This window comes from Pipistrellus kuhlii, unplaced genomic scaffold, assembly GCF_014108245.1.
Source record: "Pipistrellus kuhlii isolate mPipKuh1 unplaced genomic scaffold, mPipKuh1.p scaffold_m20_p_1, whole genome shotgun sequence".
Taxonomy (NCBI): domain Eukaryota; kingdom Metazoa; phylum Chordata; class Mammalia; order Chiroptera; family Vespertilionidae; genus Pipistrellus; species Pipistrellus kuhlii.
This window is the reverse complement of record NW_023425404.1, coordinates 151991562-152005293: the sequence shown is the minus strand read 5'-3', so window position 1 is coordinate 152005293 and position 13732 is coordinate 151991562. Positions and strand designations below refer to the sequence as shown.

At 36.2% G+C, this 13732-nt stretch overlaps 1 protein-coding gene across 2 annotated transcripts in view; it reads right to left on the bottom strand.

Moving 5' to 3' along the window:
- ANTXR2 (ANTXR cell adhesion molecule 2) overlaps nt 1-13732 on the bottom strand; it is a 129385-nt gene that overhangs the window by 83482 nt on the left and 32171 nt on the right. For both annotated transcript variants that reach the window (XM_045571379.1, XM_036412635.2), the window contains exons 8-10: nt 9747-9807; nt 7746-7844; nt 5103-5172 (exon numbers count right to left, since the gene is read on the bottom strand). In XM_045571379.1, the coding sequence (XP_045427335.1) occupies nt 5103-5172; nt 7746-7844; nt 9747-9807 (230 nt within the window). The remainder of the gene's footprint in view (nt 1-5102; nt 5173-7745; nt 7845-9746; nt 9808-13732) is intronic.

The window sequence follows — 13732 nt, the reverse complement described above, 5'->3', positions numbered from 1 at the left end:
TGGCACCTGCACTGTACACCACAAGGCGCCTGCCCTGGAATGGGGAGGATTCGAAGACCTTCACAGAGTCCTTTCTATTCAAACTAAGACATTTTGGTGCAAATGAACATTGGCAGAAAAAAAGCTTCCAAACTATCTCCAGTGTTTTCTTGGTAAGACAACTTGTTTAATTATGTGAAGTTTTAAAAATTAAACTGTCCAATGAAAGAAATCTAAAAGAACAACCTCACTACTCCCACCTTCACATACATTCTGTTTAAATATTAAGATTTTGTCCAACTCAGTCTACAAATCCCTATCAAATAAAGACATTTAATAAAATATTTTTTCTTAAAGAAAGTACTTCAAAGAACCATTTCAACAAGACTAACTGATGATATACCTGCATAAGATGTGCCCACGTGGTTTTAACGTTTGTTCACTCTGTATCAATTTCCGAATGCAAATTTTTGTCCTGACTACTCTGCTACATCCTTCGTTCTCATCTCCAAGTCAAGAATTTCAAGTTAACCCTCTTTCAAACCAAAATTCACGAGCCCTGGGTTTTCAACAAATAATCCTAAAACAAATGTAATTCAAGGAACTATAACATAAAGTTGAGAAAGGCTAATGAGATGAGGCACATGCCCATGGATCCAGCACTAAGACTACACATCTGGCTCTGAGACTGTCTGTCTAAGGTTGCTTCACCAGCCTGTTGTTAATTATTTAAGTGTGGGAACAGGGGGAACCATCACCACATCTGTCACCCTCACACAGGAAAAACCTTCATTCATTGCTGGGCCAGATGTGTTCATTTGAAATATAGACTAACTAGCTACTTAATGGGTTTGCAACCTTAGCCAGCAGATAATTAAGCAAGCGTATTAAGCATCCGTCACCTTACAAAACCAAAGTGTTTCAGCTGTGTTGATTTTAATCCAATCTCAGAAGAGAGCTACAAAAGCATCTGAAGAACAGTCCAGGCAAAGGAAAGCTCCAAATTACTTGCAACATACTTAGTAGAAAAAATAATGATGTCCCTAAATACCTAATACACTCGCAAATAGCATCTTCTCAAGTTTTGCCTCAGTGGCATTATGTACTTGATTTCAAAAAAGAAAAAGAAGATCAAAAGTAATTATGTTAGACAAAGCTTCTTCCCAAAACAATCTCTCCCTAAAAGTTTGCTTGTAGGTGAAATATTAGTGTCACAAGCCAAACAGAGGATGGCCTCTCATGTCTGATATTTATTATGCTCTATATGATCTTTAAAAATCACATCTCCTGAAGGTAGCCTATCTATAAGTCACTGAGACTATCAGCAGTCTCTATGGTAGTCTCTTCAAAAGGAGGGAATGCCCAAAGGCAAATTCTAAAGAAAAATCATTCAGTATCTAGGACAGACCAGGCATATTGCATTTTATAATTACTTTGGAGAAGAAAGTAAGGTGTCTTCCTTAAGTAGACACTACTACTAAAAATCCAAGATAATCAAAACACAACACAAGAAAGAAACCCCAAACCAAGTTTTCCTCTTAGAATTAAAAGATAAAATAGCCCTGATCAGGTTGGCTCAGTAGAGAGAGTGTCAGCCTGCGGACTAAAGGGTCCTGAGTTCAATTCCAATCAAGGGCATGTACCTTGGTTGCAGGCACATCCCCAGTAGGAGGTGTGCAGGAGGCAGCTGATCGATGTTTCTCTCTATCCCTCTCCCTTCCTCTCTATAAAAAATATCAATTAAAAAAAGAATTAAAAGATAAAATATCATTATTCCTCAGTTATCCTTGGCAAATGACAAATTAAAAAACATTCAGAGGGCACATCTGCATCCATTCTCCTGGCAGGAGGGAGAAGGGATTCACACACAGAAAGCACAGATTAGAACATGTACTGATGGTCATTTGGTTCAGGTGAGTCAAGGGCCCTGCATTGTCCAGAGGGATGAGAGTTTCTCCAGAGTGTACCCATGGCATACAGAGTGTGCTCCATTCATATTTAATAGTCTGTCTGCAATCAGCTTAATTGCCAGGCCACACAACCAAGAGGAAACCTAACCTATATGGTAATCTCGAGGTGTCTGAACACAAAGAGCATTACAGAAATCACCATGCACTTGAACTGTACACAGACGTTCTAAGCAGTTTGTCAGCTTCTCTCTCGTGGTTTATGGACCAGGCAGGTCATCCACAAAAAAGGAACAGAAGAAACACCTATCACATAGCCTATCGCTTTGCAAAAGAGGCACTCCGGAAAAGGACAGTCGGCATCCTCTCCCGAGGCAGCTCTGGGCTTGGCAAGAGGCGAATAAATACAACAGACTATTCTGAGCTCCTTGTTACTCAATAAACTATAAACAGGGTTTCTTTCTTTTGTGTGTTTCAATTATCTGTAGCTGTCGTTGCTTCCTAGAGCAGCAGTATGGAGCTGGCACAGACCTGGTTTCATACTTTCAAGGACAGAAGGACCTTGGCTCCTAAACTAACCAACTCTGGGATCCTGTAGCCGACAGGAGTAACTCATCATTTCTCACCAGAACTGTTGCCTTTGTGCATGATCTGCTGGGTTTTTTATTTGACTTGGCCAAGAATCTTGCCAAGGCTTTAATCTACGCCACCTGTTCTACATGAATTCTTGAGAATGAATTCCCAAGCACTGTTTTTTGGACTCGTATGATTAAAAAAAAAATACACAAAACAAAAACAGAAGAATTTAATGTTTAAAGATGTGTTGCTTTAAAAGGAGCTTGATAACAAGGGTGGGGTGAAGAGGGAGCCAGCTGGACTTTGAAACCTGTGGTTCTTTGCTGCTGGAGTCAGGGGAGGGAGGAAGGAGCAAGAAGTGTTCTCCCTTTGTCCTTCACCAGGATCTTCATATTGGTCTCTCTACCTCAGCCCCCACGATCTTGTCATAATGTGCCTTACATTATCATTGTGAGTTACAGGCAAAGCAAGCTCCCAAATAAATGGATAGAAATGTTTTTTAAAAATCCAAGATAGTTTTCTGCTTTCTTAAACGGCATTCCTTCCAAAATAGGAATCTGATCATTTTTTTCCAACCCAGTAGAGGCCTTGCTCCCAGCAACCAAATGCGCTCTTTTAACTGTTTATATAAGTAGTAAATCAAAGTATTTGTTACTCTTCAGGTAAAAAATATTTAGCGAGTCTACTGTAGGTTAGGCATGTGTAAGGTCCTAGAGATACAGCAAGAAACAAGGCAAACAAAATTCACCCTAGAAGAAGGAGACACAATAAGACTGTATGATTACATGAGGTGACCAAGAAGAGCTTACTAAGAAGAAGACCTCTGAATAAGACGAAGAAGGTGAGAGAGTGAACCATGTGGGGAAGAGCATTTCAAGCTGAGGGAACAGCAAGTATAAAAGTACTGATATGGGAGTAAGCTGACATAGTTAAGTAATAGCAAAGAGGCCAGTGTGACCATATGGAAAGGGAAAAAAAAAAAAAAAAAATGAAGTCTGAGACAGGAGGGGCCAGATCCTGCAGAACCTTGTAAAACATTGCAGTCACTCGACTTTCACGGTGAGTGGAATGGGGAACTCATTATGGACGATTTTAAGTGCTTTAACAGGATCACTGCTGCCAAGAACAGAAGCAAAAAAAACAGCAGAGAGGCTAATAAACCAAGCAAGAGATGAAAGTCGCTTGGTCTGGGATGGCATGAGTAGAAGAGGTGGGGAAGGATTGGACTCCGAACATATTTTGGAATTAGAGCTAATGAGGTTCTTTGATGGCCTGCATGTAAGAGAAATCATTAATGAATCAAAGGTTTCTGACCTGAACCACAAAAAAACGTGGAGCTGCCAATGACTAAAACAGAAAAGACAGCTACGGGAGCAGATGGAGGAGAATGATCAGGAGAATCAATATGAAATTACAGATTTGTTAAAATAGAAACCAAACATTAAGTCCTTGCATGTATCACTGCTAACACAGATATGATTACTCAGAAAGTTGTGGAGTCTCACTGTGAACTTGGGGCTAAGCTGACTCTAGGAAAAATGGATCTGCTTCAAATTCCAAGACACAGTCTGATACACAGCCATGGGCATGTTATCCATGAAACTAGATTATTACCTAACACAGAAAATAACTATTTTTTATAGAAAGAAAAAAAAGAGTCTGATAGTCTTGTACTTCTTCAATCAACTTAAAAGAGACAGCTGATACTGCCCAAATTTACTTAGGTGACCCAAAGTGATGTTCAATAGATATCTTGAATAGTTATGCATCCTCAGAAGATAAGAGCTCAAGTAAACTTCAAACTACTAACATGGTTCTCTTGGGTTCCATAGAGAAAAATATAATCTGCATCATTTGAACACCAATCCAGAATTTGGATTGGGGCCTTGTATATCTTACTTTCCTCTACTCTAGGTTCAAAATCTGTTGAAAGTGATCTTAAAAAAAAAAAAAAACTGTATCCTATTCATTATCATAAGCATATTGTACCCAGTAGTATTGGGATAGGAAATATTTAAATGTTTCCAATCATTCCCTTCTTAATAGAGAGAATATAAAAATCATAAGTGGAAATAATAAATTACTAGTAAAATTATATATATATATTTGAATCACCCATAGGTGATTCAAATAAAGGTCTTCTCCCAAACTAAATATCCCTTCTTTTAACTGAAGAATATAGACTTTCACAGGACTGAGAAACAAATTAAAGCAAAAGTATTTCCTAGTCTGAGGTGTGCCTTATGAACCATTTTAATTTTTATCTGTAATCTTAATATTTAAAAACTATAGCAATTAGTCAAAATTTCACTTTGGAACTGTGTATGTGCACATGGGTAAATTATGTACTCTAAAGTTCAAAATAATGACTGTGGCTCTGATTTTTTAAAGGCTCTAACAATAATTCTCAAACCCACCCAGATAAATATTTATAGAGGTTTTTTTTTAATCAATAGTTAAGAAATAAGATAACGGACTTTATTAAACTAAGAGTATAGGTAAAGTACTAATCAGAGTGGTGTGTTTAAGGTTTATTATTTCATGTTCACACTATACATAAAATAACCAATGTACATCTGTCACCATTCCCTAATAACTGGTAGCTTAAATGTTTTAAAATGTTTTTAATGAAGTACTTACTCTCCAACTTTATTCAGGCTAGGTGCAGGACAAAGCACAGAATTACCCTCCACACTCATTGGCTTTACACCTGGAAAATAAAATGCCATAGACTTGGTAAAGAGTTTTATGAATCTCAGTTTTATTAATAATATGAAAGGCTAAGACAATCAGAGTTCAAGTATGGAACGTTAGACATACTAGCATAAAAAAACAAACAGACATCTATAGAAAGAAGAGAAGAAAAAAGGAATTAAAAGTAGAGGTTATAAACTACATTGATATATAGTATCAGTAAATTATACAATAAATCATGACATTTTTACTTTGACTAAGTTCACATACATTTGTAGACCCCATGAAATTATCATCTACTCCCCAATTTGTCAAATACCTTAGATTTTTTAAATAAATGATATATATATTTAAAAACAGAATTTAGAAATGATGGGAAAACAAAGATGAATGTCCAAAAAAGAATGAATTTATTTCAAGCATTTAATAAAACAGATGTGTCTATAATATAAAACCTATATTTTATAAAGCTGTATGCTTAAGTTTCCCTGGTAATTTTAACAATATGTGAGAAAATGACCTAGACTATAAATATTCACACATTGCATGATCAAATGGATAATCCTAGAATGGAAATGATGAAAATATAATCTATTTCTACTTATTTGTTTGAATACTTACTTTAAAATACTTAATCTTATGTAGCTAAGTATCCTATCTAATAAAAGAGTAATATGCAAATTGACCATCACTCCAATACACAAGATGGCTGCCCCCATGTGGACACAAGATGGCTGCCACAAGATAGCTATCAGGGGAGGGCAGTTGTGGGCAAACAGGCCAGCAAGGGAGGGCAGTTGGGAGGGACCAGGCCTGCAAGGAAGGGCAGTTGGGAGGGACTAGGCCTGCAAGGGAGGGCAGTTGGGAGGGACCAGGCCTGCAAGGGAGGGCAGTTGGGAGGGGAAGGTGCAGGCCTGGAGGAAAAGACAGTTGTGGGGGACCAGACCAGAAAGGGAGGGCAGTTAGGGCAACCAGGCTGGCAAGGGAGGGAAGTTAGGGATAACCAGGCCAGCAGGGGAGGGCAGATGTGGGAGACCAGGCCTGCAAAGGAGGACAGTTGGGGGTGACCAGGCTGTCAAGGGGAGGAGTTAAGGGTGACCAGGCCAGCAGGGGAGGGCAGTTGGGGGCAATCGGGCTAACAGGGGAGCAGTTATGTGTCAATCAGTCTGGCAGGGGAGTGGTTAGGGGGTGATCAGACTAGCAGGCAGAAGCAGTTAGAGGCAATCAGGCAGGCAGGCAGGTGTGTAGTTGGGAGCCAGCAGCCCTGGATTGTGAGAGTTATGGCCAACTGCCTGTCCTCCTCATTTGTCCTCATCAATTTTGAGAAAATTTGTTAAAAACTGTTATTGTTAAAATATGTTATTGTCTTGCCTTACCAAAATGATGATCGTAATAGAAAAGAAAGTAATTCATTATGACATTTATCATGCTGAGATCATCACCACTTTAATTCAACAAACACATATTGAACAGTTAGTTACTGTGTGTGCAGCCAAAGCTATGCTAATTGAAGTGTTTAGTACCATCAGATAAACTGCAAAATTGTAGATGAACCTCTCAAGAAATAATTCTATCAGAGTTCAGAGTTGTAGCATATGCCTTCCAGTATAAATTTTAGAAGACATATAATCATCAATGAGGAAAAAATGTCTTAACAGAAACCCAAAATGCTCAGAATACTAAGATCATGTAAGTAGAATATTTCTCAGAATGAAGATAAAAACATTATACTCATTTGCTCTTTTAAAAGCCAGGGTAGGATAAATAAAACCTAACTCCATAAATACAATAATTATCAATCAACCCTATGCTGGGTGGGCACTAGAGTTGTAAAATACCTATAGGACAAAAAGCCTATCTCAAAAACCTAACTGACAAATTATTGGGAAATTGGAAAAAGAAAACAAGTGATAGCTCTAACCGGTTTGGTTCAGTGGATAGAGCATTGGCCTGCGGACTGGAGGGTCCCAGGTTCGATTCTTGTCAAGGGCATGTATCTTGGTTGCAGGCACATCCCCAGTAGGAGGTGTGCAGGAGGCAGCTGATTGATGTTTCTCTCTTATCAATGTTTCTGACTCTCTATTCCTCTCTTCCTCTCTGTAAAAAATCAATAAAATATATCACAAAAAAAAAAGAAAGAAAACAAGTGACAATAAGTAGTAGAGTAGTCCAAGTGAGTTAGATTTTCAAGCAAGAGTGATAAGAAATAAATCTAGAAAAAGAGGCAGCCAAAACAGGCATTTGATGTAGTCACTACAGAGCACAGACAGGAAAACTGGGTTGAACTCTCAGCTCTGGGCATTATCGACTGTGTCACCACAGGCAAGTTATTTGACTCTTTCAGCCACAAGTCCATCATCTGTATAATGAGGCTACTCAGAATGGCATCCAACATTGATGAAGCTGTGAACAAACATTGCCTTCATTAAATAACAATTAATTACTACTATTTCTATTATTATGGGACTTCATTTCCCTTTCCTTTGTTAAAAAACATAGGACTGTTGGTTTCAGTTGGGGAAAAGAGGAAAACATCTGACGCTGACTTGCTCAGCTGATATGAAAACAACACAGGTGATGGGAACCTACTCTTGGTGTAGGTGTCATTCACTGTGTAAGTACAGAGAACACTGCCATTGCGGCTGCCCAAGTTGAATCCTCTTCCATTCAAAACGATTTGAAATTCCTCTAGAAGTAAAAAAGAAAAATAAACATTTTAATCACTGCTTTACCAACAAAAAAAAAGACATAATTTGAAAATAGGTAGAAAGAATGAATTTCTTCACACTATTCAGCCAACTAATAACAAAGAAGACATGGCTCTATTTCCAACTCTCCTTGCCTTCTTAGATCCTTTAGGGGAAAAGTGGAGATATTATATACCCTACAAACTTCCCCAAATTCTCTGCTTAGGAAAATATGAGAAGAAATAAAACCTCTTTGTTTTTCTCTATTTTCAGGTATAGGAATATAAAGAACATTAACGATCCCTGTGCTTTGGTTCTTAGAACTTTCATGTGTTGTGTTTTAATTTATGTATGACACACCATACAGAGTTCTTGAACAGCTTCATCACATTACTAATCCCACATTCATTTTTTTGTTTAATACAAATTTATAACTCACTGGAGGCAAAGTATTTTGGACTACAGATAATCCATGGCCAGTCACTAAATTAAGTTGACTTAATTTATTGTACTCTATGTATATAACAGGAGCAGTCACTTAATGCTAGAGAGTAAAATAACATGCTAGAAAAAAAGTTAACATCTAAAATCTTGATTGGCAAATAAGTGTGTGCTGCTTAGCTGCAAGATAATATATTATAACTGTTTTAATAGTGTTTTGGCTCTCAATCCCCTCAGACACCTCCTATCTAACACATAATCTAACACATACATAGTAAGTAACTATGGAAGAAAATACTGCCATCTCACAGGCCATTAAATATTGCTGAAACCGGTTTGGCTAAATGGATAGAGGGTCGGCTTGGGGACTGAAAGATCCCGGGTTTGATTCCGGTCAAGGGCATGTACCTTGGTTGTGGGCATATCTCCAGTAGGGGGTGTGCAAGAGGCAGCTGATCTATGACTCTCTCTCATCGATGTTTCTAACTCTCTATCTCTCTCCCTTCCTCTCTGTACAAAATCAATAAAATATATATATATTTTTTAAAAATGTTATAAAAAGAATTTTACTCATAAGTTAAAATAAAATGCAGGTAATAATTAAAATATGACTCAGTAAAAAGAGGACCTAGGTTTTAGAGTCAGTCAGACAAAGGGGTCTAATAAGACAATTACTAATAGCAAATATGAAACCTGTCTCTGCCCGTTTCCCCATCTGTGAATCGGGAATTATAAAACTGCTGGGATGGTCCAATGCACTATTCCTCCTAAGCATCTCAGTAATCATTAGTTAAGGAGGCTAGAAGGTGCAGAAGTCAACACCATGTCCTGCTGTTGGGAAGCCGATGGTCAACGTCACAGCATATGTCCTCCCCCACCAAATTATTTTTCCTTTTCTAAGTAAAGTCAGGTTAAAATGAACTCCATGTCAAATGTGAATGAGAAATAGAATAGGTCAAAAAGACTCATGCTCTGGGTAAGGATGGCTTTGATGTGTTAAAACCTGAGCCTGTGCCTAGCACCAGCTAAAGAAACCACCTGCTTCCTTCCTGCCATCAAGCCCTAAGTCACTTCCTTATGTGCCCTGAGCCTTTGGCCTGGTTATCAAAGCATGGAGCTAAAAATCTACAGATCCATCATGGCCTGTATAATCAGATGAAAGACAAAATTTCATATTTTATTTTACTTGTCAGAGGAAAGGTCTCAAACATGAACTAAATATACAGAAGACTCTAAAAGCCTGTCACACAATATGTTCATTATTTAAAATAACACTCCAGTCTTAAAAATTTGAATTTAAAATAGAAATATTTCAAGGAATTATTTAAAAATTCTTACAGACAAAGATGCCAAAAAAGTTAATTTTGCTATTCTCTTTCCAACGTGAGTTTCAAATCATATATTTTAACTACGAAAAAAAATACATTTTCTTACATGGTATTTTTAAATTCTAACTACTTACCCCCCACACATACACTTGAGGGATGCAATTCCAGGATTTCAGTGCATGACCGAGCTAGTATCTAAAAAGGAAACAGAGAAGACCAAGATATAGAACTAAATTATAACATGTGAAGTGAATTATAAGACTACTAATAAGCTTGAGTCCTCCCCTTAATTTCACCAGATGGCAGAGAAAAATTGATTAACTATCACATACAGAGTTACCAAGCTCTTAGGAAATTTGTATTGTTTTTCAGTGTATATTCTAAGACTATTTTATAAAGCTTCAATGCCTACAAATGCTGATACTGCTTACATGTATCAGACATGACACTTGCAGAACACTGGCTCCTTGTATGAGCCAAATATTTATTCTCACAAACAGACTCTGTGCACCGGCATTCCCAGACCAAAGACACAGAATGGCTCTTCTTAGCTTGTTCTGGAAAATAGAAACTGCCATACAAGGCACAAGGCCACAAGTGAAAAACAACAATGATGAAATAGGCTGCTCTTAATGGACACGACAATCCTGTCTTTATTTTTAGAACAGCTCTGCACTACATTATCAAAGTCAGACAAACTCCAGATGATCTTTGCACAACATTCCTTTCTTGACGGGAGTTGAAAACAGATAATGCATGTACAATGGTTTCTAGCATCTCCTGCTCATAACTAGGACAGGAAGTAAGGACTGTAGCAGGAAATAACATTTTCAGTGCTTTCTTTAACAGCAGTGAAAATATAAACTATCAGACTCTAAAAATCAGATGATTCAACTGAGGGAATTTTTGTTGCTGACTATGCATCTCTGAACGGGGGCAACTGTTTTTTAGACAGTTTCCCAGTGAATCCATTTTCACCTAGTGATTAGAAAACATACCTGTAAAATTTAATGTCTGAGAAATTCTAGATGAGATCTATTTAAATGCAGAAATGACCAAAGAGATTCCATAGCACCCCAGAAACTTTCCATACCCAAATTTCTCCTCTGGGTCTGCTATTTTATCTTATCCACTGAGGAGGGAGTACCATTGTTCCATTAAGAATTGAGTTAAGCCCAGCCAGCATGGTTCAATGGTTGAGCATTGACCTATGAACCAGGAGGTCATGGTTCAATTCCTGGTCAGGGCACATGCCCAGATTGCAGGGTTGATCCTCAGTGTGGGGGGGAAGAAGGCAGCCAATCAATGATTCTCTCCCAACTTTGATGTTTCTTTCTCTCTCCCTCTCCCTTCCTCTCTGAAGTCAATAAAAACATATTTTCTTTAAAAAGAATTAAGAATTGAAGACTTCTGTCAAAGGCTAAAGTGTACTCTAGTATGGGAAGTATCTTAAATCACTAATATCTTTACATATTTTGACATAATCCAGATAACAAGACTATAAAGGGAAAAAAATAAAAAAATTTTGCTAAACATGTTCCAACTTAAACACACACACACACACACACACACACACACACACACACATCATAGCTTTAGCTTTGGTGGATCTGAATGAAAGTGAGAACAGTGAGCCACCAAAATGAAAGGTCAAAGAAAAACACAAAGCCCTCAAATCTGTTTTCTCTGCCAGCAGTTCTGTAAGAACTTATTTTAAAACAGATCTTATTACGGACTTCACCAAGTGTACAATCTCTTTATTGGTTTTTAGCCACACCTCTGTTAGAATCACTGAAAAACTATTCAACATTAAAGAGAAGTATGAGAGTAGTTTAAAGATTTAGTCTATTGAAAATAGAAATTTGTTTAAAAAATATTTCTTAGAACAAGGTAAATCAAAAAGTTATGAAGAGATTTTACAAAGGCCATGTCAAAGAATATGTATCCCCCAGTGACCTGTGTGAATTTTTGAAATTATGTTTGTTTTCTCTCTCCTACCAAATTGACCATAATTAAATCAGATCTTGTAATATTTAAGACAAATGTGCATGTTGACTTGCGCCTTTATTTGATGTAATTTATCAAAGCATTTTTAAAATGATAGTTTCAATAGCAAGATTAAATGAACAATTCTTATAGAGCTCTCTGAAGATTAAATACCTTCAAGTACCACTGGTGGTCTATATCTCTGAAACTAGACTCTATTAATGCCCTTAAAGTATTTGATTTTAAACAATAAATTCAGAATCATTTAGCAATTTATGTTACACTCAGATCTGAATTTTTTTTAAATCATTATTATATATTAAGCAGGGATGAGTAGTTAAAGGTTGGTTATATCTTGCAGTAACTTGTAAAATATATATTTACACAAAAAAATACATAATGCATTTGAATTTCCCACAGATCAACCTGACTTTCTCTAAAGTTATTTTTCATTTTTTTTAATTTCTTGGGACTTTATATCATATTATTTGAGTGGATGAATCACTTGCTTGTTTAGAAGACAAACTCTGAGTAAAGAAACAGAATCACATTACACTGCTCAACCCTTTCTGGACTGGCACATTGTTTTTTACATTCAGTACAACCAATAAAAACTTACAGAACACAGACTAAATGTATGAAGTATGAGACTATATATTAAGATCTATGAAGTAAGCAAAGCGACAATCATATTAGGACTAAAATAAAGCAAAATAAAGTTAATTTATATGATAAAGCACCTCCTCTTCCAATCAATTGTGAATGTTGGGAAGCCAGGAACCCATAATTTGTAGCTAAGTTCACCAAAACCATTTCCAAATGAAAAATAAATAAAGACAATGAGAGAATATGGTAGGGAAAAAAAGAGAAAGATAAAATATATAAACGCTCAGAAAATACTTATCCTAACTTTGGTTTTTCTATCGGGAGTTTACCATATTCCTATTTTTAAGAAAACAACCAGAAGTTTAACTAATTTAATGTTTGTGTGCAAAAGTTTACATGATTACATTTTTTAAATAATCCGTTAGATAAATACAAAATAGTTCATAACCTATTCTCACCAAGTAATTGCACAAGATAAAATGTTCAAGATTTCAAAATGAGTCTACTATTAAAATAGTCATCACTAAATGATAATGGACAGAGAGTGACAAATACTTTAAACACTCTGGTTAATCTTTATCAAATTAAATACTGTTATTGATTGATTGAACGTTGGATCAGGTGTCTCAATTGTCATAACTGATGCATTATTTTTCATACTCTCTACTTCCATGATTTGTACAACAGAGGATCTTGTAAGGACATTACTTCAAATATGTGTTTCTATCTGTCTTCATTATATCTCAATAGCAACAGAAAATAGTTTCAAATAAAGGTTAACATTATTTGACATCAGAGAGAGCCAATAGCACCACTGACCAAATTTAAAAACAAGCCAAATACCATTAATAAAATTAGGGCACTTGAAGTCTTACACAGAATACATGCAAAATTGCATATCTGAGATTTTGGAATATAAGATATATATATAAATTGACAAGGAACTTAATGCTCACCATGAAAAGTATATTACTGGAGCACCTATTTACTCAAAAGCATCAGTTCACTTAAAAAGTGATATTAGTATTAAGGAATATTAATATTTACAAATGCATGTAATATTTATATCATTACCTAATCCTTACTTTTAAATCCTCAAATATTAATATGGATGACAACAACTTTCTAAATTAAATACAAATACAACTAGTCAAAAAAAACTGAAAAGAAATAAATATAACTAGTCAAAAATTCAAATTACTAACAATGACAATCATAATTATCACTTTTTTTTGGTTGTGCAATCATTATGTTCCAGAAACTGTGCTAGGTACTTAATCTGAATTTCTTCAGTTAATCTTCCCAAGTTTTATGAATACATACTCTTTTTCTAACCATTTTACAGATGAGAAAACTAGGATTTACAGAGATTTTGTTAAAGTTTCCCTGGAATAACTCATTTTGAAAGAGTAGAGCCAGATGCATGTCTGATTGAGTCCAAAGCCTGTTATTCTCACCAGTGCACCATTTTGACTGTCTAACCATTATAAATCCTAATATCTAACAAACTAGTGAAATTTAGTTGCCT